Consider the following 26,209-nt stretch of genomic DNA (forward strand, 5'->3'; position numbering starts at 1 on the left):
TCTTTTTTACAAGCTTCAATAATTATGAAAACAAAGCTGGATGAAAACACTTGACGTTGGACTTCATACTTTTAATGTAAAGAAATGACGGCTTGACCCCGACGTGATTTGAACACGCAACCTTCTGATCTGGAGTCAGACGCGCTACCATTGCGCCACGAGGTCTTAAAAAACAGGTTATTGCTTCCTTTGCATGGCCGTTGATGCATTCACCCCAATAAGGAGCCTACTTTTCCCAATAACCTCAAGAGGTACGGATGTCTGATTTCTTGGAAACTTTTTGTGCCTTAAGATTTTTCCATCCTTCTATAGCTCAGCTGGTAGAGCGAAGGACTGAAGATGAGTTTTTGGGTATCCTTAGGTCGCTGGTTCGATTGCGGCTCCAAGGAGTGTGATTTTAAATTCAGAGCAAATATTTTCACATTTCCTTTAGACCTCGTATTGGCAGTTAAAAAAGCCAATGGGTCAAGATCCAAATATATCACCTTACAGAGTGGAAGGAGCGTTTGTCATATTAGAGGCTTCTTTTTTACACGCTTCAATAATTATGAAAACACTTGACGTTGGACTTCATACGTTTAATGTAAAAAAGAGACGGGCTTGACCCCGACGTGATTGAACACGCAACCTTCTGATCTGGAGTCAGACTCGCTACTGTTGTGCCACAAGGTCTTAAAAAGCAGGTTATTGCTTCCTTTGCATGGCCGTTGATGCATTCACCACAAAAAGGAGCCTATTTTTCTGAATAACCTCGAGAGGTACGGATGTCTGATTTTCTTTTAAACTTTTCGTGCCTTACGCTTTTTCCATCCTTCGATAGTTCAGCTGGTAGAGCGGAGGACTGTAGATGAGTTGTTGGGTATCCTTAGGTCGCTGGTTCAATTCCAGCTCGAAGGAGTGTGATTTTAAATTCAGATCAAATATTTTCACATTTCCTTTAGACTTCGTATTGGCAGTTAAAAAAAGCCAATGGGTCAAGATCCAAATATATCACTTTACAGAGTGGAAGGAGTGTTTGTCATATTAGAGGCTTCTTTTTTACAAGCTTCAATAATTATGAAAACAAAGCTGGAAGAAAACACTTGACGTTGGACTTCATACTTTTAATGTAAAGAAGAGATGGCTTGACCCCGACGTGATTTGAACACGCAACCTTCTGATCTGGAGTCAGACGCGCTACCGTTGCGCCACGAGGTCTTAAAAAACAGGTAATTGCTTCCTTTGCATGCCTGTTGACGCATTCACCACAAAAAGGAGCCTATTTTTCCCAATAACCTCGAGAGGTACGGATGTCTGAATTTCTTGACACCTTCTGGTGCCTTATGCGTTACATCCTTCGATAGCTCAGCTGGTAGAGCGAGGACTGTAGATGAGTTGTTGGGTATCCTTAGGTCGCTGGTTCGATTGCGGCTCCAAGGAGTGTGATTTTAAATTCAGAGCAAATATTTTCACATTTCCTTTAGACCTCGTATTGGCAGTTAAAAAAGCCAATGGGTCAAGATCCAAATATATCACCTTACAGAGTGGAAGGAGCGTTTGTCATATTAGAGGCTTCTTTTTTACACGCTTCAATAATTATGAAAACAATTGACGTTGGACTTCATACTTTAATGTAAAGAAGAGACGGCTTGACCCCGACGTGATTTGAACACGCAACCTTCTGATCTGGAGTCAGACGCACTACCGTTGCGCCACGAGGTCTTAAAAAACAGGTTATTGCTTCCTTTGCATGGCCGTTGACGCATTCACCACAAAAATGGAGCCTATTTTTCTCAATAACCTCGAGAGGTACGGATGTCTGATTTTCTTGGAAACTTTTCGTGCCTTGCGCTTTTTCCATCCTTCGATAGCTCAGCTGGTAGAGCGGAGGACTGTAGATGAGTTGTTGGGTATCCTTAGGTCGCTGGTTCAATTCCGGCTCGAAGGAGTGTGATTTTAAATTCAGATCAAATATTTTCACATTTCCTTTAGACTTCATATTGGCAGTTAAAAAAAGCCAATGGGTCAAGATCCAAATATATCACTTTACAGAGTGGAAGGAGTGTTTGTCATATTAGAGGCTTCTTTTTTACAAGCTTCAATAATTATGAAAACAAAGCTGGATGAAAACACTTGACGTTGGACTTCATACGTTTTAATGTAAAGAAGAGATGGCTTGTCCCCGACGTGATTTGAAAACGCAACCTTCTGATCTGGAGTCAGACGCGCTACCGTTGCGCCACGAGGTCTTAAAAAACAGGTTATTGCTTCCTTTGCATGGCCGTTGACGCATTCACCACAAAAATGGAGCCTATTTTTCCCAATAACCTTGAGAAGTACGGATGTCTGAATTTCTTGACACCTTCTGGTGCCTTATGCGTTACATCCTTCGATAGCTCAGCTGGTAGAGCGGAGGACTGTAGATGAGTTGTTGGGTATCCTTAGGTCGCTGGTTCAATTCCGGCTCGAAGGAGTGTGATTTTAAATTCAGATCAAATATTTTCACATTTCCTTTAGACTTCGTATTGGCAGATAAAAAAAGCCAATGGGTCAAGATCCAAATATATCACCTTACAGAGTGGAAAGAGCGTTTGTCATATTAGAGGCTTCTTTTTTACACGCTTCGATATTTATGAAAACACTTGACGTTGGACTTCATACATTTAATGTAAAGAAGAGATGGGTTGACCCCGACGTGATTTGAACACGCAACCTTCTGATCTGGAGTCAGACGCGCTACCGTTGCGCCACGAGGTCTTAAAAAACAGGTTATTGCTTCCTTTGCATGGCCGTTGACGCATTCACCACAAAAAGGAGCCTATTTTTCCCAATAACCTCGAGAGGTACGGATGTCTGAATTTCTTGACACCTTATGATGAAAACGCTTGACTTTGGACTTCATACTTTTAATGTAAAGAAGAGATGGCTTGTCCCCGACGTGATTTGAAAACGCAACCTTCTGATCTGGAGTCAGACGCGCTACCGTTGCGCCACGAGGTCTTAAAAAACAGGTCATTGCTTCCTTTCCATGGCCGTTGACGCATTCACCACAAAAAGGAACCTATTTTTCCCAATAACCTCGAGAGGTACGGATGTCTGAATTTCTTGACACCTTCTGGTGCCTTATGCGTTACATCCTTCGATAGCTCAGCTGGTAGAGCGGAGGACTGTAGATGAGTTGTTGGGTATCCTTAGGTCCGCTGGTTCGATTGCGGCTCCAAGGAGTGTGATTTTAAATTCAGAGCAAATATTTTCACATTTCCTATAGACCTCGTATTGGCAGTTAAAAAAGCCAATGGGTCAAGATCCAAATATATCTCCTTACAGAGTGGAAAGAGCGTTTGTCATATTAGAGGCTTTCTTTTTACAACGCTTCAATATTTATGAAAACACTTGACGTTGGACTTCATACGTTTAATGTAAAGAAGAGATTGGTTGACCCTGACGTGATTTGACACACAACCTTCTGATCTGGAGTCAGACGCGCTACCGTTGCGCCACGAGGTCTTAAAAAACAGGTTATTGCTTCCTTTGGCATGGCCGTTGACGCATTCAACCACAAAAAGGAGCATATTTTTCCCAATAACCTCGAGAGGTACGGATGTCTGAATTTCTTGACACCTTCTGGTGCCTTATGATGAAAACGCTTGACTTTGGACTTCATACTTTTAATGTAAAGAAGAGATGGCTTGTGCCCGACGTGATTTGAAAAAGCAACCTTCTGATCTGGAGTAAGACGCGCTACCGTTGCGCCACAAGGTCTTAAAAAACAGGTTATTGCTTCCTTTCCATGGCCGTTGATGCATTCACCCCAATAAGGAGCCTATTTTTCCCAATAACCTCGAGAGGTACGTATGTCTGAATTTCTTGACACCATCTGGTGCCTTATGCGTTACATCCTTCGATAGCTCAGCTGGTAGAGCGGAGGACTGTAGATGAGTTGTTGGGTATACTTAGATCGCTGGTTCAATTCCGGCTCGAAGGAGTGTGATTTTAAATTCAGATCAAATATTTTCACATTTCCTTTAGACTTCGTATTGGCAGTTAAAAAAAATAAAATGGGTCAAGATTCAAATATATCACTTTACAGACTGGAAGGAGTGTTTGTCATATTAGAGGCTTCTTTTTTACAAGCTTCAATAATTATGAAAACAAAGCTGGATGAAAACACTTGACGTTGGACTTCATACTTTTAATGTAAAGAAGAGACGGCTTGACCCCGACGTGATTTGCACACGCAACCTTCTGATCTGGAGTCAGACGCGCTACCGTTGCGCCACGAGGTCTTAAAAAACAGGTTATTGCTTCCTTTCCATGGCCGTTGACGCATTCACCACAAAAATGGAGCCTATTTTTCTCAATAACCTCGAGAGGTACGGATGTCTGATTTTCTTGGAAACTTTTCGTGCCTTACGCTTTTTCCATCCTTCGATAGCTCAGCTGGTAGAGCGGAGGACTGTAGATGAGTTGTTGGGTATCCTTAGGTCGCTGGTTCAATTCCGGCTCGAAGGAGTGTGATTTTAAATTCAGATCAAATATTTTCACATTTCCTTTAGACTTCGTATTGGCAGTTAAAAAAAGCCAATGGGTCAAGATCCAAATATATCACTTTACAGAGTGGAAGGAGTGTTTTTCATATTAGAGGCTTCTTTTTTACAAGCTTCAATAATTATGAAAACAAAGCTGGATGAAAACACTTGACGTTGGACTTTATACTTTTAATGTAAAGAAGAGATGGCTTGACCCCAACGTGATTTGAACACGCAACCTTCTGATCTGGAGTCAGACGCGCTACCGTTGCGTCACAAGGACTTAAAAAGCATGTTATTGCTTCCTTTGCCTGGCCGTTGATGCATTCACCCCAATAAGGAGCCTACTTTTCCCAATAACCTCAAGAGGTACGGATGTCTGATTTTCTTGGAAACTTTTCGTGCCTTACGATTTTTCCATCCTTCTATAGCTCAGCTGGTAGAGCGAAGGACTGAAGATGAGTTGTTGGGTATCCTTAGGTCGCTGGATCGATTGCGGCTCCAAGGAGTGTGATTTTAAATTCAGATCAAATATTTTCACATTTCCTTTAGACTTCGTATTGGCAGTTAAAAAAAAGCCAATGGGTCAAGATCCAAATATATCACTTTACAGAGTGGAAGGAGTGTTTGTCATATTAGAGGCTTCTTTTTTACACGCTTCAATATTTATGAAAACGCTTGACGTTGGACTTCATACGTTTAATGTAAAATGGGCTGACCCCGACGTGATTTGAACACGCAACCTTCTGACCTGGAGTCAGACGCGCTACCGTTGCGCCACGAGGTCTTAAAAAACAGGTTATTGCTTCCTTTGCATGGCCGTTGACGCATTCACCACAAAAAGGAGCCTATTTTTCCCAATAACCTCGAGAGGTATGGATGTCTGAATTTCTTGACACCTTCTGGTGCATTATGATGAAAACGCTTGACTTTGGACTTTATACTTTTAATGTAAAGAAGAGATGGCTTGTCCCCGACTTGATTTGAACATGCAACCTTCTGATCTGGAGTCAGACGGGCTACCGTTGCGCCACGAGGTCTTAAAAAACAGGTTATTGCTTCCTTTCCATGGGCGTTGATGCATTCACCCCAATAAGGAGCCTATTTTTCCCAATAACCTCGAGAGGTACGTATGTCTGAATTTCTTGACACCTTCTGGTGCCTTATGCATTACATCCTTCGATAGCTCAGCTGGTAGAGCGGAGGACTGTAGATGAATTGTTGGGTTTCTACGACGCTGGTTCAATTCTGGCTCGAATGATTCTGATTTTAAATTCAGATCAAATATTTTCACATTTCCTTTAGACTTCATATTGGCAGTTAAAAAAAGCCAATGGGTCAAGATCCAAATATATCATTTTACAGAGTGGAAGGAGTGTTTGTCATATTAGAGGCTTCTTTTTTACAAGCTTCAATAATTATGAAAACAAAGCTGGATGAAAACACTTGACGTTGGACTTCATTCTTTTAATGTAAAGAAGAGATGGCTTGACCCCAACGTGATTTGAACACTCAACTTTCTGATCTGGAGTCAGACGCGCTACCGTTGCGTCACAAGGTCTTAAAAAAGCAGGTTATTGCTTCCTTTGCATGGCCGTTGATGCATTCACCCCAATAAGGAGCCTACTTTTCCCAATAACCTCAAGAGGTACGGATGTCTGATTTTCTTGGAAACTTTTCATGCCTTACGGTTTTTCCATCCTTCGATAGCTCAGCTGGTAGAGCAAAGGACTGTAGATGAGTTGTTGGGTATCCTTAGGTTGCTGGTTCAATTCCAGCTCGAAGGTGTGTGATTTTAAATTCAGATCAAATATTTTCACATTTCCTTTAGACTTCGTATTGGCAGTTAAAAAAAGCCAATGGGTCAAGATCCAAATATATCACTTTACAGAGTGGAAGTAGTGTTTGTCATATTAGAGGCTTCTTTTTTACAGCTTCAATAATTATGAAAACGAAGCTGGATGAAAACGCTTGACGTTGGACTTCATACTTTTAATGTAAAGAAGAGATGGCTTGACCCCGACATGATTTGAACACGCAACCTTCTGATCTGGAGTCAGACGCGCTACCGTTGCGTCACAAGGACTTAAAAAGCAGGTTATTGCTTCCTTTGCCTGGCCGTTGATGCATTCACCCCAATAAGGAGCCTACTTTTCCCAATAACCTCAAGAGGTACGGATGTCTGATTTTCTTGGAAACTTTTCGTGCCTTACGATTTTTCCATCCTTCTATAGCTCAGCTGGTAGAGCGAAGGACTGAAGATGAGTTGTTGGGTATCCTTAGGTCGCTGGTTCGATTGCGGCTACAAGGAGTGTGATTTTAAATTCAGAGCAAATATTTTCACATTTCCTTTAGACCTCGTATTGGCAGTTAAAAAAACCAATGGGTCAAGATCCAAATATATCACCTTACAGAGTGGAAGGAGCGTTTGTCATATTAGAGGCTTCTTTTTTACACGCTTCAATAATTATGAAAACACTTGACGTTGGACTTCATACTTTTAATGTAAAGAAGAGACAGCTTGACCCCGACGTGATTTGAACACGCAACCTTCTGATCTGGAGTCAGACGCGCTACCGTTGCGCCACGAGGTCTTAAAAAACAGGTTATTGCTTCCTTTGCATGGCCGTTGACGCATTCACCACAAAAATGGAGCCTATTGTTTTCAATAACCTCGAGAGGTACGGATGTCTGATTTTCTTGGAAACTTTTCGTGCCTTACACTTTTTCCATCCTTCGATAGCTCAGCTGGTAGAGTGGAGGACTGTAGATGAGTTGTTGGGTATCCTTAGGTCGCTGGTTCAATTCCGGCTCGAAGGAGTGTGATTTTAAATTCAGATCAAATATTTTCACATTTCCTTTAGACTTCATATTGGCAGTTAAAAAAAGCCAATGGGTCAAGATCCAAATATATCACTTTACAGAGTGGAAGGAGTGTTTGTCATATTAGAGGCTTCTTTTTTACAAGCTTCAATAATTATGAAAACAAAGCTGGATGAAAACACTTGACGTTGGACTTCATACTTTTAATGTAAAGAAGAGATGGCTTGACCCCGACGTGATTTGAACACGCAACCTTCTGATCTGGAGTCAGACGCGCTACCATTGCGCCACGAAGTCTTAAAAAACAGGTTATTGCTTCCTTTGCATGCCTGTTGACGCATTCACCACAAAAAGGAGCCTACTTTTCCCAATAACCTCGAGAGGTACGGATGTCTGAATTTCTTGACACCTTCTGGTGCCTTATGCGTTACATCCTTCGATAGCTCAGCTGGTAGAGCGGAGGACTGTAGATGAGTTGTTGGGTATCCTTAGGTCGCTGGTTCGATTGCGGCTCCAAGGAGTGTGATTTTAAATTCAGAGCAAATATTTTCACATTTCCTATAGACCTCGTATTGGCAGTTAAAAAAGCCAATGGGTCAAGATCCAAATATATCACCTTACAGAGTGGAAAGAGCGTTTGTCATATTAGAGGCTTCTTTTTTACACGCTTCAATATTTATGAAAACACTTGAATTGGACTTCATACGTTTAATGTAAAGAAGAGATGGGTTGACCCCGACGTGATTTGAACACGCAACCTTCTGATCTGGAGTCAGACGCGCTACCGTTGCGCCACGAGGTCTTAAAAAACAGGTTATTGCTTCCTTTGCATGCCCGTTGACGCATTCACCACAAAAAGGAGCCTATTTTTCCCAATAACCTCGAGAGGTACGGACGTCTGAATTTCTTGACACCTTCTGGTGCCTTATGATGAAAACACTTGACTTTGGACTTCATACTTTTAATGTAAAGAAGAGATGGCTTGTCCCCGACGTGATTTGAAAACCCAACCTTCTGATCTGAAGTAAGACGCGCTACCGTTGCGCCACAAGGTCTTAAAAAACAGGTTATTGCTTCCTTTCCATGGCCGTTGATGCATTCACCCCAATAAGGAGCCTATTTTTCCCAATAACCTCGAGAGGTACGTATGTCTGAATTTCTTGACACCATCTGGTGCCTTATGCGTTACATCCTTCGATAGCTCAGCTGGTAGAGCGGAGGACTGTAGATGAGTTGTTGGGTATCCTTAGGTCGCTGGTTCAATTCCGGCTCGAAGGAGTGTGATTTTAAGTTCAGATCAAATATTTTCACATTTCCTTTAGACTTCATATTGGCAGTTAAAAAAAATAAAATGGGTCAAGATTCAAATATATCACTTTACAGAGTGGAAGGAGTGTTTGTCATATTAGAGGCTTCTTTTTTACAAGCTTCAATAATTATGAAAACAAAGCTGGATGAAAACACTTGACGTTGGACTTCATACTTTTAATGTAAAGAAGAGACGGCTTGACCCCGACGTGATTTGAACACGCAACCTTCTGATCTGGAGTCAGACGCGCTACCGTTGCGCCACGAGGTCTTAAAAAACAGGTTATTGCTTCCTTTGCATGGCCGTTGACGCATTCACCACAAAAATGGAGCCTATTTTTCTCAATAACCTCGAGAGGTACGGATGTCTGATTTTCTTGGAAACTTTTCGTGCCTTATGCTTTTTCCATCCTTCGATAGCTCAGCTGGTAGAGCGGAGGACTGTAGATGAGTTGTTGGGTATCCTTAGGTCGCTGGTTCAATTCCGGCTCGAAGGAGTGTGATTTTAAATTCAGATCAAATATTTTCACATTTCCTTTAGACCTCGTATTGGCAGTTAAAAAAACCAATGGGTCAAGATCCAAATATATCACCTTACAGAGTGGAAGGAGCGTTTGTCATATTAGAGGCTTCTTTTTTACACGCTTCAATAATTATGAAAACACTTGACGTTGGACTTCATACTTTTAATGTAAAGAAGAGACAGCTTGACCCCGACGTGATTTGAACACGCAACCTTCTGATCTGGAGTCAGACGCGCTACCGTTGCGCCACGAGGTCTTAAAAAACAGGTTATTGCTTCCTTTGCATGCCCGTTGACGCATTCACCACAAAAAGGAGCCTATTTTTCCCAATAACCTCGAGAGGTACGGACGTCTGAATTTCTTGACACCTTCTGGTGCCTTATGATGAAAACACTTGACTTTGGACTTCATACTTTTAATGTAAAGAAGAGATGGCTTGTCCCCGACGTGATTTGAAAACCCAACCTTCTGATCTGGAGTAAGACGCGCTACCGTTGCGCCACAAGGTCTTAAAAAACAGGTTATTGCTTCCTTTCCATGGCCGTTGATGCATTCACCCCAATAAGGAGCCTATTTTTCCCAATAACCTCGAGAGGTACGTATGTCTGAATTTCTTGACACCATCTGGTGCCTTATGCGTTACATCCTTCGATAGCTCAGCTGGTAGAGCGGAGGACTGTAGATGAGTTGTTGGGTATCCTTAGGTCGCTGGTTCAATTCCGGCTCGAAGGAGTGTGATTTTAAGTTCAGATCAAATATTTTCACATTTCCTTTAGACTTCATATTGGCAGTTAAAAAAAATAAAATGGGTCAAGATTCAAATATATCACTTTACAGAGTGGAAGGAGTGTTTGTCATATTAGAGGCTTCTTTTTTACAAGCTTCAATAATTATGAAAACAAAGCTGGATGAAAACACTTGACGTTGGACTTCATACTTTTAATGTAAAGAAGAGACGGCTTGACCCCGACGTGATTTGAACACGCAACCTTCTGATCTGGAGTCAGACGCGCTACCGTTGCGCCACGAGGTCTTAAAAAACAGGTTATTGCTTCCTTTGCATGGCCGTTGACGCATTCACCACAAAAATGGAGCCTATTTTTCTCAATAACCTCGAGAGGTACGGATGTCTGATTTTCTTGGAAACTTTTCGTGCCTTATGCTTTTTCCATCCTTCGATAGCTCAGCTGGTAGAGCGGAGGACTGTAGATGAGTTGTTGGGTATCCTTAGGTCGCTGGTTCAATTCCGGCTCGAAGGAGTGTGATTTTAAATTCAGATCAAATATTTTCACATTTCCTTTAGACTTCATATTGGCAGTTAAAAAAAGCCAATGGGTCAAGATCCAAATATATCACTTTACAGAGTGGAAGGAGTGTTTGTCATATTAGAGGCTTCTTTTTTACACGCTTCAATATTTATGAAAACACTTGACATTGGACTTCATACTTTTAATGTAAAGAAGAGATGGGTTGACCCCGACGTGATTTGAACACGCAACCTTCTGATCTGGAGTCAGACGCGCTACCGTTGCGCCACGAGGTCTTAAAAAACAGGTTATTGCTTCCCTTGGATGGCCGTTGACGCATTCACCACAAAAAGGAGTCTATTTTTCCCAATAACCTCGAGAGGTACGGATGTCTGAATTTCTTGACACCTCATGATGAAAACGCTTGACTTTGGACTTCATACTTTTAATGTAAAGAAGAGACAGCTTGACCCCGACGTGATTTGAACACGCAACCTTCTGATCTGGAGTCAGACGCGCTACCGTTGCGCCACGAGGTCTTAAAAAACAGGTTATTGCTTCCTTTGCATGCCCGTTGACGCATTCACCACAAAAAGGAGCCAATTTTTCCCAATAACCTCGAGAGGTACGGACGTCTGAATTTCTTGACACCTTCTGGTGCCTTATGATGAAAACGCTTGACTTTGGACTTCATACTTTTAATGTAAAGAAGAGATGGCTTGTCCCCGACGTGATTTGAAAACGCAATCTTCTGATCTGGAGTAAGACGAGCTACCGTTGCGCCATAAGGTCTTAAAAAACAGGTTATTGCTTCCTTTCCATGGCCGTTGATGCATTCACCCCAATAAGGAGCCTATTTTTCCCAATAACCTCGAGAGGTACGTATGTCTGAATTTCTTGACACCATCTGGTGCCTTATGCGTTACATCCTTCGATAGCTCAGCTGGTAGAGCGGAGGACTGTAGATGAGTTGTTGGGTATCCTTAGGTCGCTGGTTCAATTCCGGCTCGAAGGAGTGTGATTTTAAGTTCAGATCAAATATTTTCACATTTCCTTTAGACTTCGTATTGGCAGTTAAAAAAAATAAAATGGGTCAAGATTCAAATATATCACTTTACAGAGTGGAAGGAGTGTTTGTCATATTAGAGGCTTCTTTTTTACAAGCTTCAATAATTATGAAAACAAAGCTGGATGAAAACACTTGACGTTGGACTTCATACTTTTAATGTAAAGAAGAGACAGCTTGACCCCGACGTGATTTGAACACGCAACCTTCTGATCTGGAGTCAGACGCGCTACCGTTGCGCCACGAGTTCTTAAAAAACAGGTTATTGCTTCCTTTGCATGGCCGTTGACGCATTCACCACAAAAATGGAGCCTATTTTTCTCAATAACCTCGAGAGGTACGGATGTCTGATTTTCTTGGAAACTTTTCGTGCCTTTCGCTTTTTCCATCCTTCGATAGCTCAGCTGGTAGAGCGGAGGACTGTAGATGAGTTGTTGGGTATCCTTAGGTCGCTGGTTCAATTCCGGCTCGAAGGAGTGTGATTTTAAATTCAGATCAAATATTTTCACATTTCCTTTAGACTTCGTATTGGCAGTTAAAAAAAATAAAATGGGTCAATATTCAAATATATCACTTTACAGAGTGGAAGGAGTGTTTGTCATATTAGAGGCTTCTTTTTTACAAGCTTCAATAATTATGAAAACAAAGCTGGATGAAAACACTTGACATTGGACTTCATACTTTTAATGTAAATAAGAGACGGCTTGACCCCGACGTGATTTGAACACGCAACCTTCTGATCTGGAGTCAGACGCGCTACCGTTGCGCCACAAGGTCTTAAAAAACAGGTAATTGCTTCCTTTGCATGGCCGTTGACGCATTCACCACAAAAATGGAGCCTATTGTTTTCAATAACCTCGAGAGGTACGGATGTCTGATTTTCTTGGAAACTTTTCGTGCCTTACGCTTTTTCCATCCTTCGATGGCGGTACCTGACAACCACAAGTCTGTAAAATTAATCCAATAGTATGCCGACTTCTATCTTTTAAAAACCAATCACGTTATGACCTCTATCTTTTGAAAACCAATCACGTTACGACCTCTATCTTTTGAAAACCAATCACGTTACGACTTCTATCTTTTAAAAACCAATCACGTTACGACTTCTATCTTTTATAATTCAATCACGTTGCGATCTCTATTTTTCCGCGTCCAATGAAATGGCAAGGTCTATTTCTCATACACCAATCACGCACGTCCTCGCCAATTGCATGTAATCTCCGCTCAGGTAACGTTAAATTATTTACATTCCGCTCATGTATGTTATTTATATCTTGATATGAATGAAATGGTTTAGGATTTTTGTTCTTTAGGAATAGCAAGATTGGCCATGTAAATTAGCCTATGATTACCGCTTGATACTACGTAACGTCAACTGTCACTGATGTGTAAATACTATTACGACCGGAGCTAACGTAACTGTAAATATGTCGAATTTAACCGATTAACAAGTTTTCTCAATGAAAAAAAAAATGCTTTTTATTGAATTGTAATAAGGTTCCACAGCTTTTTCCAAATGCGGCATTTGAACACACAAAATAAATTTGGAAAATGTTAATGTTTTGTTTAACTTTTACACGTATGTTATATGTTTGTACATATGTTATGACCAGTCAAAAGAAGTGAATGGATAAGTTTATACATTCAGGTTCATGCCCTTATCACATGGACACAGTTGAAAGACCACAATATGTTTAATCTGAGTATTTGTTTTAGTCAAATTAATCCATAATGCTATATATTTATTTATTTATTTATACTCATAAACGTGTTGTATGAGCCTAGGTCATTGAGACATACAGCCATAATAGAAAGATCTATCACAACTTGTTAAGACTCTATGTAATTGTTCTTATACTTTTATTCTTGTTATAATCTTATTATATGTATTTTTTTATATTTGTACAAACATACACACATACATACAAACATATATATATATATATATATATATATATATATATATATATATATATATATATATATATATATATATATATATATAAATGTTATATAATTGTTTTGACATTATATATATGACTGAATTGTGCAATTGAAATGTTTCCTCTTGGCATGAATATAGCCCCTGCTGCTGACATGGCATTAAATAATAAATAAATAAATCACAACATGTTATATGTAAGATAATATGTGTATTATAATGAACTTATAATCTGCTATAATATGGCGGTCGTTCTGGACCAGGAACACAACTAGCTATCATGAAATGAACACAACAGGAGGGTAAATGCTACAGGCTACAATGGCAGTTAGTGTAACGTGTTATGTAGTGTTTCAGGCAACGACATGGCTTCAGCTAAGTTTCACAAAGGCATGAGTAATGCTGAATGGCTTGCGCGTCTGGAGAGTTTTGCCCAAACAGGAGTTTGGCCATCTACACAGGGGAATAGACCTTCTCCCCGACAAAAAAGATGGCATGAGATGTATCAGAAGGTAAGTTATGCAGCTAGATTCATGGGCAAACTAACAAACTTTTTTGACAATACATTGTGGTATTTTTATTTATGTGTATGGTTAAGTAATTACATGTAAATACAATGTTATATTGATATAATTATGATGACTTATTGCTGTTTTGAGATCCAGTGTCAGAGGTATAATTCATGTTCACAGATAGAAAAGTGCCCTCTGCAAATGAGGGGACAGACCACTCTTCTGAAGGAAGCTCAGACATGTATTTGTGGCTTTCACAAGGTAACTTAAATTAGCCTGGTTCAAGTTGCATAAATAGATAGATGTGTTTGCAACATCAATGTGTCTTTATATCTAAAATCACATTAGGAAGACTGTTTTGTACTTTATGCATGTGTCACAGGTTCATCCACCAGTCACAGGGGAAGCATCACAGAGCACCCCGGCCCAAAGCACACCCTCTGTCAGCGATGTGTCATGTCCTGCAAAGAGACCTAAACTGACATTGTCAATGGTAAGCAGACCACACTATTGCATGCATCACTGCAGATACTGAAACATCTCAACCTTTAACTATAGTGTTAGGGTTTTGTTATCACTAACCATGACAAATCTTTTTAGTTTGAAAAGTCAAGGTTTGGAGGCTCACATGTGGCAGCAGCAAAACCTAATTTGAGCACCCAGAGGAAAACCTCTCAGGTTAATATTAAAAGACATCAAGACTTTTATAATGTCATCATGACTTTATCACTATGTAATTTTAATGTATTAAAAACATGGCAATCCCCTTAATAAATTATTCATAATGTTTGACTCCACAGATGTTAGAGCACTCCAGTTCAGCTACAGTTTCATGTCCACCCTCTGATCCTCATCCTCCTCCATCCCCCAAACCTCATCAGCCCGTCATCCAGTCCTCCTCTTCCTTCTTCCTTCCTCCACCTCAGAGTTCACAACGCATCAAAAAAACAGCAACGCCATCAACTGTTTCTGAGAATACTGTTGTGAGGAGCCCAGTAAGATCTCATTCAAAATATATACATGTCTTCATCATTTAATGCTCTCTTAGCTTTTATTTAAACCAGTGTTTTTTATAATATCAGCAGGTCTCATCTCAGCCAGAAGATCTCCCCCTTCTGTGGCCACAGACAATGCCACAGCAAGACCAGAAGTGGGTGTCAGAAGCACTTTTTAGGGTTGGTGCAAAGGGAAAGCTGGAGCTGCGTGAAAACCTACAGTTGTGGTATCACCCCCCACCACCAGCCCTGTTGTACCACCAAGCTCCAACACCTGATAGGTTTTTTTCACAGCGTCTCTTGCTCTGGATGCCATATAAGCTGTGGAAGGTGCGGCTCCAGTGTACTAACCCTGCCTGTGCCAGGCAACAGCTGTGTGGTGGTGGACTGCACAGGAGGGTACGACAGGTGTTAGACATTGACAGATACTACAACCTGGTGACAGAGACCCTGATCTGCACCAGGTGTAGAACCAGCTATCTGTCCTGGAGTCAAGCTGTGCTGCAGCAGTTGGACCTGGCCCATCGATCTGAATTCAGGGTCATCCTCACACGCAAGTAATTATTTTGCAGTCATTTTCACTTATGTGCTACCCTTTCTGATAAATATTTCCTACAATAATTAGATACCTTATAATAAGATACTTAAATGAATGCTTTTTTCCAAGGTATGCCTGTGACATTCGGGTTCTTCGCTTGCTGCGTGAGAGGGGCATGGGGAATGGTCCAGTGAGGATCATCGGCCAGCTGAGAGAGAACCACAGTGAGGAGTGGTTGAAACGTGCGCTTCGGTACACATCAGAGTGTGTGGCCTTTTTTGATAATCGTGGCCTGCATCCGCTGCACTTCCAGGAGCCACCACCACTTGCTTCAGTACCCAGCTACAAATGGCTCCTCACTGTATATAGTCAGGACATTCTCAACAGGCTCGATCACATAAAGGCCAGCATAACATCCACGTATGGATCAATCTTAAAAATGGATTCAACTAAGAAGGTCAGATAAGCTGCTTAATTGACTGTACCCTTATCTATAATGTATTGTTAGACCAAGAGAGCTTTATTTTTTTCAGTGTAACTGATTTGGATGCATGTTGTATTATTTGCTATGCTTATTGTTTCTTTCAGATCACCAAGAAGTTGAGTGGGCCTGCGAAAGGCACAGCACAGTGGCTTACCTCAGTGGGCAATGAGATAGGTCAGGTGCTGATGAGTGTCCTGACTGCGAATGAAGGGGCTGGGTTAGACCTCATGGCTGCAGGGCTCATGGAGCGATACCGGAGTGCTGGTGTTGATCCTCCCACTATCATTTATGTGGACTGTGATTGTTGCAAGAAAGTGGGAGAGACTAAATTGAAGAGGCGGTTCAGCGGCTGGCCAGATGTCATCGTCCGCCTAGACATTTGGCATTTTATGCGACGTCTGGCAGTAGGGTGCACCACTGACGCCCACCAGTTGTACCCTACTTTTATGGCAAGGCTGTCATCCTGCATTTTTGAGTGGGATGCAGGGGATCTCACTCTGCTGAGACAGGCCAAAAGGGAGCAACTCATCCAACAGGGCTGGCCTACTCTGTCGGAGGCAGAACTGGACCATCATTTAACTAAAGCTGAGCTGCTCCAGCACTGCAGGAGGAGAACACGGGGAGAAGAAACCACTTTCCGCCTCCTTGATATGCTCATCAGAGAGCTCATGGGTGGCAAGGGGAATGATGCTCTTGGTGTTCCTCTACTTGACAGTGTGAGAATGCAGCACATCTGGAATGTCCAGAGGCGGCACATCACCTGTATCCAAGACCCTCCAAATGTGCCGCTCTATACTGAAACTGGAACTACAAGCAAGGGTGGGGTGGTTCTAAAAACTTATCGTTGTGCCAGAGGCTCCACATCCCTGGAATCATTTCACTGCCACCTAAACAGATTTATTCCAGGTTTGTCATGTCAGAATATACCACATTTTGCCACTAATTCCTGTTTATCAAGATATTTGCAGATTAAATTTTATGTTTTGCATTTTCTCAAAGCAATATTTGGCTTTCTATTTCTTTTTCTAGGGAACAGCGCAAACAGCCTGAACTTCCAGATTTATCTCCTGGAAGGTTTATTACGCTGGAATCAGGACCGGGCTGAAGCTGCTGTTGCAGATGGAGGTTCAACTCTGCGCTCTTACACAGGGGAGCTGGTTTACTCTGTCAATGAGAACTACAATAAGTTGTATGGCAGGAAATTGGTCCCTAGCTTCACTCCACCTGCAGTATACACAGGTAAAAATATTTTGATAAATGCAGCTCATGATGTAGCATGTTTTTGGTAAAATTACAAGTGCTTTTGGACAATAATAATGTAATTTTGACATATCAGAGAAAAATTATACTACCAGAATATTTATACATTATTCTGTGTTCTAGGTTTCAGGGCAGAAAATAAAATACATAGTAGAATATAGAGTAATCCTGTCTTTTTATGATACCCTCTGAATTAGATATATATTGTTCATACAGAAGTGGACAACAAAATATTTACTGCATTTCTAAATAAACCTTTCTGCATAATTTCCATTAAAAATGTTTCCTGTTACAAATATTTCCTCAGGGGAGCTCATTGGAGTACAGTACTTGTTGAGGCAGAATAGTCAGCCCCTGGAGGACATGTGCCCTACCTCTGATAGGACCTCTCAATTGCTGGAGGAGATAGATGTGGAGGAGCAAGTGGAAAAGGATGAGGGTTTCATTGATTTCTTTGGAGAGGAAGCCACAGTGGCAAATCTTGTGGCATCAGATGACTTAGTCCTTTCAGGTCCACCAGTTCTACCAGCTGCACCAGTTCCCAGTGTCCAGGCTCCTACAGCTGCACCACTGCCCAGTGTCAAAATTCCACCACTGCCCATTGTCCAGACTCCACCACTGCCCAGTGTCCAGACTCCACCATTGCCCAGTGTCCAGACTCCACCACTGCCCAGTGTCCAGACTCCACCATTGCCCAGTGTCCAGACTCCACCATTGCCCAGTGTCCAAACTCCACCACTGCCCAGTGTCCAGACTCCACCACTGCCCAGTGTCCAGGCTCCACCACTGCTCAGAGTCCGTGCTCCTTCAACTGCACCAGTGCCCAGTGTAGCTGCATCACTGCTCAGTGTCCAGGCTCCACCATTGTTCAGAGTCCGGGCTCCTTCAGCTGCACCAGTGCCCAGTGTCCAGGCTCCACCACTGCTCAGAGTCCGGGCTCCTTCAGCTGCACCAGTGCCCAGTGTAGCTGCACCACTGCCCAGTGTCCAGACTCCACCACTGCTCAAAGTCCGGGCTCCTTCAGCTGCACCAGTGCCCAGTGTAGCTGCACCACTGCCCAGTGTCCAGACTCCACCACTGCCCAGTGTCCAGGCTCCACCACTGCTCAGAGTCCGAGCTCCTTCAGCTGCACCAGTGCCCAGTGTAGCTGCACCACTGCCCAGTGTCCAGACTCCACCACTGCCCAGTGTCCAGGCTCCACCACTGCTCAGAGTCCGGGCTCCTTCAGCTGCACCAGTGCCCAGTGTAGCTGCATCACTGCTCAGTGTCCAGGCTCCACCACTGCCCAGTGTCCAGGCTCCACCACTGCTCAGAGTCCGGGCTCCTTCAGCTGCACCAGTGCCCAGTGTAGCTGCATCACTGCTCAGTGTCCAGGCTCCACCACTGCTCAGAGTCCGGGCTCCTTCAGCTGCACCAGTACCCAGTGTCCAGGATCCTTTAGATACACCAGTGCCCTCAGCAATGGTAAAATTTCCTTTTCTATACGAATTGTCACTCATTTAGTTATCTGCCATTAAGCAGTAAACTTACTTAACAGCATGTAAATACCTAACCAACAGTTATATATTTCCAGGCTGTTGACGAACACTGCATTCCTGGAATGGACCGGGTGGATGCGTTGGCAGAGTGTCTGGTGGAGATGCGCACACAGACAAGCCTCACACTTACCAACCAACAAGTTGCGACCATTGTGGGTCTGTGGCAGAACCTGGACAAATTTGATAAAGACAGGGTGGTGTATGCTGCTTGTCATCAAGACAGGCTACTTACAGGACGTTTTAGGTCCCCAAAAAAGAAAGCTGTCTTCACTCCTGGTGTCGACAGCACAAAAAGGTGTGTTTTGGGTTCTAGCGGCTCTCCAGCACAGTGGCCTAATTGCTGTCGCCTTGTTGAAATGATTTTCATAAGGTTATGTAACATCCACCGAAGCCCCAAGAAACAGCGGACAGAATCTCTGTCTAGATGGGATCTCATTCTTCGTGATTACAGAAAAATTCGGCAGCTAATCCTGAGCAATGGAACGGTGATGAATGACACAACCCTTCAGCTAGTTGAGGTAAATCAGAGGACCCTTACGACATGGCACAATAACCGTTTAAAGGGTCAGGAGGTCTCCTTGCTGTTGCAAGGGCTGGACCTTCCGGAGGCACGTCCAGTGGCTTTGGATGTTTTGCCTCCAGCACGAGTACAGCCTGTTGTGCCTCCACAATATAGCCACCAGTTGCATACCTACCAGATGCCACCAGACACAGCTGGACAGGCAAAGACAAAGTTTAGAAAGATTGCGCCCTCAGCTACCTGTACATCTGCCACAGCAACTTCAATCTGGCCATCAGCCGTACACCCTCAGCGTTCAGCCACGTCCAGCCAGCTAAGGACAATTTGTCCCAGGCCGACAGCACCACACCCATTGGTTCCTGACACACCCACTGCCCCTGTTGTGTCTCAGATGTTTCTGGTGCCCTGCCCAGCCCCATTTTCCACCATTAACCCTGGAGCAATTTCCTCTGAGCCACCTGCAAATGACACAGCCACTCCAACCAAACGATCGTACAATCGCACTGTAAAAGCAAATTCGTGCAGAAAGTGTGGCCAATTTCGTACTCAAGAAACTGGCCATAGCCAGTACAAAGGCAAAATATATTGCCCTAATAAAGAAACAATTACGAAGGAGCAGTGGTTACAGATTATGAGAAGATAACTCATTTATTTATGTGTGATACATTCATTTTGTTCTCTTGGTTGGATCTGTTCTGTTTTTTATCTTCCAGCCATATTTAATGTTAAAGAGTTATACTGTGCACTTTTTTTTATCTTGTATTATTATTATTATTATTATTATTATTATTATTATTATTATAAACATGTGGGTATGTATGTGAATACACTATAATACATATGGAAATATATATACATATTAAATAAAGTTAAACTATTATTATTATTATTATAGAAAGGTTTATGTGTAGAGGAAGCAGTATAAAGTAAAATACCAAAATGTGTAGATTTTGATGTATATATTTATATATTTTTTTGTACTTATTTTATATAGCGTGTGCACTTAAAATTCTTAATTTTATATTGAATTTAGTACTTTTCCTACATTTTTTTAAATATGTATATAGTTAATAAATATATTTCTCTTTGACTGGTGTGTTGTATTTATTTGTTTTATTGAATGTAATGACATTCAGTTTACAGTTAAATTCAGTGTCACGTGTAGCTTTGCAGTAAGTAATATGATACAATAAAGTGTGAATGCCGTAATAAGGAGGTTATTTTGTCCCTCCTGCCACAGGAAATGATTGCCTTAATAAATGCACTTTGACTAATGATAATGATAATGAGAATAAAATAAAAATCAATCTTAGAAACGAAAGAATTATTAAATCAAAAACATTACTGTCAAAATCAATCTTAGAAACGAAACAATAATTAAATTCAAATACATTACTTTTCAAATCAAACTTGGACACGAAACAATCGATTTACGATTTTTAACAAATACACGCATAACTTTATGTGACAGCGTGGATTCGAACCTACGATTTCCTGAATTTCTCGCGCTTCTCTTCCTCCCTCTCCCCTCTTCCCCCCCTTCTTATACAGACAATTGTTCCCCAGCTTTGGCGGAGCTGGTAGAGCGGAGGACTGTAGATGAGTTGTTGGGTATCCTTAGGTCGCTGGTTCAATTCCCGCTCGAAGGAGTGTGATTTTAAATTCAGATCAAATATTTTCACATTTCCTTTAGACTTCATATTGGCAGTTAAAAAAAGCCAATGGGTCAAGATCCAAATATATCACTTTACAGAGTGGAAGGAGTGTTTGTCATATTAGAGGCTTCTTTTTTACAAGCTTCAATAATTATGAAAACAAAGCTGGATGAAAACACTTGACGTTGGACTTCATACTTTTAATGTAAAGAAGAGACAGCTTGACCCCGACGTGATTTGAACACGCAACCTTCTGATCTGGAGTCAGACGTGCTACCATTGCGCCACGAGGTCTTAAAAAACAGGTTATTGCTTCCTTTGCATGGTCGTTGACGCATTCACCACAAAAAGGAGCCTATTTTTCCCAATAACCTCGAGAAGTACGGATGTCTGAATTTCTTGACACCTTCTGGTGCCTTATGCGTTACATCCTTCGATAGCTCAGCTGGTAGAGTGGAGGACTGTAGATGAGTTGTTGGGTATCCTTAGGTCACTGGTTCAATTCCGGCTCGAAGGAGTGTGATTTTAAATTCAGATCAAATATTTTCACATTTCCTTTAGACTTCGTATTGGCAGATAAAAAAAGCCAATGGGTCAAGATCCAAATATATCACCTTACAGAGTGGAAAGAGCGTTTGTCATATTAGAGGCTTCTTTTTTACACGCTTCAATAATTATGAAAACACTTGACGTTGGACTTCATACGTTTAATGTAAAGAAGAGACGGCTTGACCCCGACGTGATTTGAACACGCAACCTTCTGATCTGGAGTCAGACGCACTACCGTTGCGCCACGAGGTCTTAAAAAACATATTATTGCTTCCTTTGCATGGCCGTTGATGCATTCACCCCAATAAGGAGCCTACTTTTCCCAATAACCTCAAGAGGTACGGATGTCTGATTTTCTTGGAAACTTTTCGTGCCTTACAATTTTCCATCCTTCGATAGCTCAGCTGGTAGAGCGAAGGACTGTAGATGAGTTGTTGGGTATCCTTAGGTCGCTGGTTCAATTCCGGCTCGAAGGAGTGTGATTTTAAATTCAGATCAAATATTTTCACATTTCCTTTAGACTTCGTATTGGCAGTTCAAAAAAGCCAATGGGTCAAGATCCAAATATATAACTTTACAGAGTGGAAGTAGTGTTTGTCATATTAGAGGCTTCTTTTTTACAGCTTCAATAATTATGAAAACGAAGCTGGATGAAAACGCTTGACGTTGGACTTCATACTTTTAATGTAAAGAAGAGATGGCTTGACCCCGACGTGATTTGAACACGCAACCTTCTGATCTGGAGTCAGACGCACTACCATTGCGCCACGAGGTCTTAAAAAACAGGTTGTTGCTTCCTTTGCATGGTCGTTGACGCATTCACCACAAAAATGAGCCTATTTTTCCCAATAACCTCGAGAGGTACGGATGTCTGAATTTCTTGACACCTTCTGGTGCCTTATGTGTTACATCCTTCGATAGCTCAGCTGGTAGAGCGGAGGACTGTAGATGAGTTGTTGGGTATCCTTAGGTCGCTGGTTCAATTCCGGCTCGAAGGAGTGTGATTTTAAATTCAGATCAAATATTTTCACATTTCCTTTAGACTTCGTATTGGCAGTTAAAAAAAGCCAATGGGTCAAGATTCAAATATATCACTTTACAGAGTGGAAGGAGTGTTTGTCATATTAGAGGCTTCTTTTTTACAAGCTTCAATAATTATGAAAACAAAGCTGGATGAAAACACTTGACGTTGGACTTCATACTTTTAATGTAAAGAAGAGATGGCTTGACCCCGACGTGATTTGAAAACGCAACCTTCTGATCTGGAGTCAGACGCGCTACCATTGCGCCACGAAGTCTTAAAAAACAGGTTATTGCTTCCTTTCCATGGCTGTTGACGCATTCACCACAAAAAGGAGCCTATTTTTCCTAATAACCTCGAGAGGTACGGATGTCTGAATTTCTTGACACCTTCTGGTGCCTTATGCGTTACATCCTTCGATAGCTCAGCTGGTAGAGCGGAGGACTGTAGATGTGTTGTTGGGTATCCTTAGGTCGCTGGTTCGATTGCGGCTCCAAGTAGTGTGATTTTAAATTCAGAGCAAATATTTTCACATTTCCTATAGACATCGTATTGGCAGTTAAAAAAGCCAATGGGTCAAGATCCAAATATATCACCTTACAGAGTGGAAAGAGCGTTTGTCATATTAGAGGCTTCTTTTTTACACGCTTCAATATTTATGAAAACACTTGAATTGGACTTCATACGTTTAATGTAAAGAAGAGATGGGTTGACCCCGACGTGATTTGAACACGCAACCTTCTGATCTGGAGTCAGACGCGCTACCATTGCGCCACGAGGTCTTAAAAAACAGGTTATTGCTTCCTTTGCATGGCCGTTGACGCATTCACCACAAAAAGGAGCCTATTTTTCCCAATAACCTCAAGAGGTACGGACGTCTGAATTTCTTGACACCTTCTGGTGCCTTATGATGAAAACGCTTGACTTTGGACTTCATACTTTTAATGTAAAGAAGAGACGGCTTGACCCCGACGTGATTTGAACACGCAACCTTCTGATCTGGAGTCAGACGCGCTACCATTGCGCCACGAGGTCTTAAAAAACAGGTTATTGCTTCCTTTGCATGGCCGTTGACGCATTCACCACAAAAATGGAGCCTATTTTTCTCAATAACCTCGAGAGGTACGGATGTCTGATTTTCTTGGAAACTTTTCGTGCCTTACGCTTTTTCCATCCTTCGATAGCTCAGCTGGTAGAGTGGAGGACTGTAGATGAGTTGTTGGGTATCCTTAGGTCGCTGGTTCAATTCCGGCTCGAAGGAGTGTGATTTTAAATTCAGATCAAATATTTTCACATTTCCTTTAGACTTCATATTGGCAGTTAAAAAAAGCCAATGGGTCAAGATCCAAATATATCACTTTACAGAGTGGAAGGAGTGTTTGTCATATTAGAGGCTTCTTTTTTACAAGCTTCAATAATTATGAAAACAAAGCTGGATGAAAACACTTGACGTTGGACTTCATACTTTTAATGTAAAGAAGAGATGGCTTGACCCCGACGTGATTTGAACACGCAACCTTCTGATCTGGAGTCAGACGTGCTACCATTGCGCCACGAAGTCTTAAAACACAGGTTATTGCTTCCTTTGCATGGCTGTTGACGCATTCACCACAAAAAGGAGCCTATTTTTCCCAATAACCTCGAGAGGTACGGATGTCTGAATTTCTTGACACCTTCTGGTGCCTTATGCGTTACATCCTTCGATAGCTCAGCTGGTAGAGCGGAGGACTGTAGATGAGTTGTTGGGTATCCTTAGGTCGCTGGTTCGATTGCGGCTCCAAGGAGTGTGATTTTAAATTCAGAGCAAATATTTTCACATTTCCTATAGACCTCGTATTGGCAGTTAAAAAAGCCAATGGGTCAAGATCCAAATATATCACCTTACAGAGTGGAAAGAGCGTTTGTCATATTAGAGGCTTCTTTTTTACATGTTTCAATATTCATGAAAACACTTGAATTGAACTTCATACGTTTAATGTAAAGAAGAGATGGGTTGACCCCGACGTGATTTGAACACGCAACCTTCTGATCTGGAGTCAGACGCGCTACCGTTGGGCCACGAGGTCTTAAAAAACAGGTTATTGCTTCCTTTGCATGGCCGTTGACGCATTCACCACAAAAAGGAGCCTATTTTTCCCAATAACCTCGAGAGGTACGGACGTCTGAATTTCTTGACACCTTCTGGTGCCTTATGATGAAAACGCTTGATTTTGGACTTCATACTTTTAATGTAAAGAAGAGATGGCTTGTCCCCGACGTGATTTGAAAACGCAACCTTCTGATCTGGAGTAAGACGCGCTACCGTTGCGCCACAAGGTCTTAAAAAACAGGTTATTGCTTCCTTTCCATGGCCGTTGATGCATTCACCCCAATAAGGAGCCTATTTTTCCCAATAACCTCGAGAGGTACGTATGTCTGAATTTCTTGACACCATCTGGTGCCTTATGCGTTACATCCTTCGATAGCTCAGCTGGTAGAGCGGACGACTGTAGATGAGTTGTTGGGTATCCTTAGGTGGCTGGTTCAATTCCGGCTCGAAGAAGTGTGATTTTAAATTCAGATCAAATATTTTCACATTTCCTTTAGACTTCATATTGGCAGTTAAAAAAAGCCAATGGGTCAAGATCCAAATATATCACTTTACAGAGTGGAAGGGGTGTTTGTCATATTAGAGGCTTCTTTTTTACAAGCTTCAATAATTATGAAAACAAAGCTGGATGAAAACACTTGACGTTGGACTTCATACTTTTAATGTAAAGAAGAGACGGCTTGACCCCGACGTGATTTGAACACGCAACCTTCTGATCTGGAGTCAGACGCGCTACCATTGCGCCACGAGGTCTTAAAAAACAGGTTGTTGCTTCCTTTGCATGGTCGTTGACGCATTCACCATAAAAAATGAGCCTATTTTTCCCAATAACCTCGAGAGGTACGGATGTCTGAATTTCTTGACACCTTCTGGTGCCTTATGCGTTACATCCTTTGATAGATCAGCTGGTAGAGCGGAGGACTGTAGATGAGTTGTTGGGTATCCTTAGGTCGCTGGTTCGATTGCGCCTCCAAGGAGTGTGATTTTAAATTCAGAGCAAATATTTTCACATTTCCTATAGACCTCGTATTGGCAGTTAAAAAAAGCCAATGGGTCAAGATCCAAATATATCACCTTACAGAGTGGAAAGAGCGTTTGTCATATTAGAGGCTTCTTTTTTACAAGCTTCAATAATTATGAAAACACTTGACGTTGGACTTCATACTTTTAATTTAAAGAAGAGACGGCTTGACCCCGACGTGATTTGAACACGCAACCTTCTGATCTGGAGTCAGACGCGCTCCGTTGCGCCACGAGGTCTTAAAAAACAGGTTATTGCTTCCTTTGCATGGCCGTTGACGCATTCACCACAAAAAGGAGCCTATTTTTCCCAATAACCTCGAGAGGTACGGATGTCTGAATTTCTTGACACCTTCTGGTGCCTTATGCCGTTACATCCTTTGATAGATCAGCTGGTAGAGCGGAGGACTGTAGATGAGTTGTTGGGTATCCTTAGGTCGCTGGTTCGATTGCGCCTCCAAGGAGTGTGATTTTAAATTCAGAGCAATATTTTCACATTTCCTTTAGACCTCGTATTGGCAGTTAAAAAAGCCAATGGGTCAAGATCCAAATATCATCACCTTACAGAGTGGAAAGAGCGTTTGTCATATTAGAGGCTTCTTTTTACAAG

General features: G+C 41.9%; 1 protein-coding gene and 36 non-coding genes across 37 annotated transcripts; 16 read left to right on the plus strand and 21 right to left on the minus strand.

Annotated features, from left to right (window-relative positions):
* Window positions 1–93: 93 nt before the first annotated feature.
* On the minus strand, window positions 94–165 carry trnaw-cca (transfer RNA tryptophan (anticodon CCA)). The gene has a single exon. It is a non-coding gene; the product is annotated as a tRNA-Trp (tRNA).
* Window positions 166–810: 645 nt separating this feature from the next.
* On the plus strand, window positions 811–897 carry trnay-gua (transfer RNA tyrosine (anticodon GUA)). The gene is given in 2 exon segments: window positions 811–847; window positions 862–897. It is a non-coding gene; the product is annotated as a tRNA-Tyr (tRNA).
* A 228-nt stretch (window positions 898–1,125) lies between these two features.
* Window positions 1,126–1,197, minus strand: trnaw-cca (transfer RNA tryptophan (anticodon CCA)). The gene has a single exon. It is a non-coding gene; the product is annotated as a tRNA-Trp (tRNA).
* Window positions 1,198–1,629: 432 nt separating this feature from the next.
* On the minus strand, window positions 1,630–1,701 carry trnaw-cca (transfer RNA tryptophan (anticodon CCA)). Its single transcript has one exon. It is a non-coding gene; the product is annotated as a tRNA-Trp (tRNA).
* Window positions 1,702–1,840: 139 nt separating this feature from the next.
* On the plus strand, window positions 1,841–1,927 carry trnay-gua (transfer RNA tyrosine (anticodon GUA)). The gene is given in 2 exon segments: window positions 1,841–1,877; window positions 1,892–1,927. It is a non-coding gene; the product is annotated as a tRNA-Tyr (tRNA).
* Window positions 1,928–2,365: 438 nt separating this feature from the next.
* Window positions 2,366–2,452, plus strand: trnay-gua (transfer RNA tyrosine (anticodon GUA)). Its single transcript is given in 2 exon segments — window positions 2,366–2,402; window positions 2,417–2,452. It is a non-coding gene; the product is annotated as a tRNA-Tyr (tRNA).
* Window positions 2,453–2,664: 212 nt separating this feature from the next.
* Window positions 2,665–2,736, minus strand: trnaw-cca (transfer RNA tryptophan (anticodon CCA)). Its single transcript has one exon. It is a non-coding gene; the product is annotated as a tRNA-Trp (tRNA).
* Window positions 2,737–4,404: 1,668 nt separating this feature from the next.
* trnay-gua (transfer RNA tyrosine (anticodon GUA)) lies at window positions 4,405–4,491 on the plus strand. The gene is given in 2 exon segments: window positions 4,405–4,441; window positions 4,456–4,491. It is a non-coding gene; the product is annotated as a tRNA-Tyr (tRNA).
* Window positions 4,492–6,732: 2,241 nt separating this feature from the next.
* Window positions 6,733–6,819, plus strand: trnaf-gaa (transfer RNA phenylalanine (anticodon GAA)). Its single transcript is given in 2 exon segments — window positions 6,733–6,769; window positions 6,784–6,819. It is a non-coding gene; the product is annotated as a tRNA-Phe (tRNA).
* A 211-nt stretch (window positions 6,820–7,030) lies between these two features.
* trnaw-cca (transfer RNA tryptophan (anticodon CCA)) lies at window positions 7,031–7,102 on the minus strand. The gene has a single exon. It is a non-coding gene; the product is annotated as a tRNA-Trp (tRNA).
* A 139-nt stretch (window positions 7,103–7,241) lies between these two features.
* Window positions 7,242–7,328, plus strand: trnay-gua (transfer RNA tyrosine (anticodon GUA)). The gene is given in 2 exon segments: window positions 7,242–7,278; window positions 7,293–7,328. It is a non-coding gene; the product is annotated as a tRNA-Tyr (tRNA).
* Window positions 7,329–7,556: 228 nt separating this feature from the next.
* On the minus strand, window positions 7,557–7,628 carry trnaw-cca (transfer RNA tryptophan (anticodon CCA)). The gene has a single exon. It is a non-coding gene; the product is annotated as a tRNA-Trp (tRNA).
* Window positions 7,629–8,061: 433 nt separating this feature from the next.
* On the minus strand, window positions 8,062–8,133 carry trnaw-cca (transfer RNA tryptophan (anticodon CCA)). The gene has a single exon. It is a non-coding gene; the product is annotated as a tRNA-Trp (tRNA).
* A 389-nt stretch (window positions 8,134–8,522) lies between these two features.
* Window positions 8,523–8,609, plus strand: trnay-gua (transfer RNA tyrosine (anticodon GUA)). The gene is given in 2 exon segments: window positions 8,523–8,559; window positions 8,574–8,609. It is a non-coding gene; the product is annotated as a tRNA-Tyr (tRNA).
* A 229-nt stretch (window positions 8,610–8,838) lies between these two features.
* On the minus strand, window positions 8,839–8,910 carry trnaw-cca (transfer RNA tryptophan (anticodon CCA)). The gene has a single exon. It is a non-coding gene; the product is annotated as a tRNA-Trp (tRNA).
* Window positions 8,911–9,049: 139 nt separating this feature from the next.
* trnay-gua (transfer RNA tyrosine (anticodon GUA)) lies at window positions 9,050–9,136 on the plus strand. Its single transcript is given in 2 exon segments — window positions 9,050–9,086; window positions 9,101–9,136. It is a non-coding gene; the product is annotated as a tRNA-Tyr (tRNA).
* A 211-nt stretch (window positions 9,137–9,347) lies between these two features.
* On the minus strand, window positions 9,348–9,419 carry trnaw-cca (transfer RNA tryptophan (anticodon CCA)). Its single transcript has one exon. It is a non-coding gene; the product is annotated as a tRNA-Trp (tRNA).
* Window positions 9,420–9,808: 389 nt separating this feature from the next.
* On the plus strand, window positions 9,809–9,895 carry trnay-gua (transfer RNA tyrosine (anticodon GUA)). The gene is given in 2 exon segments: window positions 9,809–9,845; window positions 9,860–9,895. It is a non-coding gene; the product is annotated as a tRNA-Tyr (tRNA).
* Window positions 9,896–10,124: 229 nt separating this feature from the next.
* On the minus strand, window positions 10,125–10,196 carry trnaw-cca (transfer RNA tryptophan (anticodon CCA)). The gene has a single exon. It is a non-coding gene; the product is annotated as a tRNA-Trp (tRNA).
* A 139-nt stretch (window positions 10,197–10,335) lies between these two features.
* Window positions 10,336–10,422, plus strand: trnay-gua (transfer RNA tyrosine (anticodon GUA)). Its single transcript is given in 2 exon segments — window positions 10,336–10,372; window positions 10,387–10,422. It is a non-coding gene; the product is annotated as a tRNA-Tyr (tRNA).
* A 212-nt stretch (window positions 10,423–10,634) lies between these two features.
* On the minus strand, window positions 10,635–10,706 carry trnaw-cca (transfer RNA tryptophan (anticodon CCA)). Its single transcript has one exon. It is a non-coding gene; the product is annotated as a tRNA-Trp (tRNA).
* A 171-nt stretch (window positions 10,707–10,877) lies between these two features.
* On the minus strand, window positions 10,878–10,949 carry trnaw-cca (transfer RNA tryptophan (anticodon CCA)). Its single transcript has one exon. It is a non-coding gene; the product is annotated as a tRNA-Trp (tRNA).
* A 389-nt stretch (window positions 10,950–11,338) lies between these two features.
* Window positions 11,339–11,425, plus strand: trnay-gua (transfer RNA tyrosine (anticodon GUA)). Its single transcript is given in 2 exon segments — window positions 11,339–11,375; window positions 11,390–11,425. It is a non-coding gene; the product is annotated as a tRNA-Tyr (tRNA).
* A 440-nt stretch (window positions 11,426–11,865) lies between these two features.
* On the plus strand, window positions 11,866–11,952 carry trnay-gua (transfer RNA tyrosine (anticodon GUA)). Its single transcript is given in 2 exon segments — window positions 11,866–11,902; window positions 11,917–11,952. It is a non-coding gene; the product is annotated as a tRNA-Tyr (tRNA).
* A 229-nt stretch (window positions 11,953–12,181) lies between these two features.
* Window positions 12,182–12,253, minus strand: trnaw-cca (transfer RNA tryptophan (anticodon CCA)). Its single transcript has one exon. It is a non-coding gene; the product is annotated as a tRNA-Trp (tRNA).
* Window positions 12,254–13,783: 1,530 nt separating this feature from the next.
* Window positions 13,784–20,415, plus strand: LOC113118756 (uncharacterized). Its single transcript, XM_026288173.1, has 12 exons — window positions 13,784–13,930; window positions 14,111–14,191; window positions 14,313–14,423; window positions 14,531–14,608; window positions 14,731–14,925; window positions 15,013–15,482; window positions 15,593–15,920; window positions 16,052–16,853; window positions 16,977–17,186; window positions 17,515–17,928; window positions 18,538–18,671; window positions 18,781–20,415. Exons 1-12 carry the CDS (start codon window positions 13,784–13,786, stop codon window positions 19,906–19,908), a joined length of 4,098 nt encoding a protein of 1,365 aa, XP_026143958.1. The 3' UTR covers window positions 19,909–20,415.
* Window positions 20,416–21,142: 727 nt separating this feature from the next.
* On the minus strand, window positions 21,143–21,214 carry trnaw-cca (transfer RNA tryptophan (anticodon CCA)). Its single transcript has one exon. It is a non-coding gene; the product is annotated as a tRNA-Trp (tRNA).
* Window positions 21,215–21,649: 435 nt separating this feature from the next.
* trnaw-cca (transfer RNA tryptophan (anticodon CCA)) lies at window positions 21,650–21,721 on the minus strand. The gene has a single exon. It is a non-coding gene; the product is annotated as a tRNA-Trp (tRNA).
* A 137-nt stretch (window positions 21,722–21,858) lies between these two features.
* Window positions 21,859–21,945, plus strand: trnay-gua (transfer RNA tyrosine (anticodon GUA)). The gene is given in 2 exon segments: window positions 21,859–21,895; window positions 21,910–21,945. It is a non-coding gene; the product is annotated as a tRNA-Tyr (tRNA).
* Window positions 21,946–22,172: 227 nt separating this feature from the next.
* Window positions 22,173–22,244, minus strand: trnaw-cca (transfer RNA tryptophan (anticodon CCA)). The gene has a single exon. It is a non-coding gene; the product is annotated as a tRNA-Trp (tRNA).
* Window positions 22,245–22,380: 136 nt separating this feature from the next.
* On the plus strand, window positions 22,381–22,467 carry trnay-gua (transfer RNA tyrosine (anticodon GUA)). The gene is given in 2 exon segments: window positions 22,381–22,417; window positions 22,432–22,467. It is a non-coding gene; the product is annotated as a tRNA-Tyr (tRNA).
* Window positions 22,468–23,200: 733 nt separating this feature from the next.
* Window positions 23,201–23,272, minus strand: trnaw-cca (transfer RNA tryptophan (anticodon CCA)). The gene has a single exon. It is a non-coding gene; the product is annotated as a tRNA-Trp (tRNA).
* Window positions 23,273–23,453: 181 nt separating this feature from the next.
* Window positions 23,454–23,525, minus strand: trnaw-cca (transfer RNA tryptophan (anticodon CCA)). Its single transcript has one exon. It is a non-coding gene; the product is annotated as a tRNA-Trp (tRNA).
* Window positions 23,526–23,664: 139 nt separating this feature from the next.
* Window positions 23,665–23,751, plus strand: trnay-gua (transfer RNA tyrosine (anticodon GUA)). The gene is given in 2 exon segments: window positions 23,665–23,701; window positions 23,716–23,751. It is a non-coding gene; the product is annotated as a tRNA-Tyr (tRNA).
* Window positions 23,752–23,979: 228 nt separating this feature from the next.
* Window positions 23,980–24,051, minus strand: trnaw-cca (transfer RNA tryptophan (anticodon CCA)). Its single transcript has one exon. It is a non-coding gene; the product is annotated as a tRNA-Trp (tRNA).
* A 433-nt stretch (window positions 24,052–24,484) lies between these two features.
* Window positions 24,485–24,556, minus strand: trnaw-cca (transfer RNA tryptophan (anticodon CCA)). The gene has a single exon. It is a non-coding gene; the product is annotated as a tRNA-Trp (tRNA).
* A 704-nt stretch (window positions 24,557–25,260) lies between these two features.
* Window positions 25,261–25,332, minus strand: trnaw-cca (transfer RNA tryptophan (anticodon CCA)). Its single transcript has one exon. It is a non-coding gene; the product is annotated as a tRNA-Trp (tRNA).
* Window positions 25,333–26,209: the final 877 nt, after the last annotated feature.

Source organism: Carassius auratus, chromosome 18 (assembly GCF_003368295.1).
Source record: "Carassius auratus strain Wakin chromosome 18, ASM336829v1, whole genome shotgun sequence".
Taxonomy (NCBI): domain Eukaryota; kingdom Metazoa; phylum Chordata; class Actinopteri; order Cypriniformes; family Cyprinidae; genus Carassius; species Carassius auratus.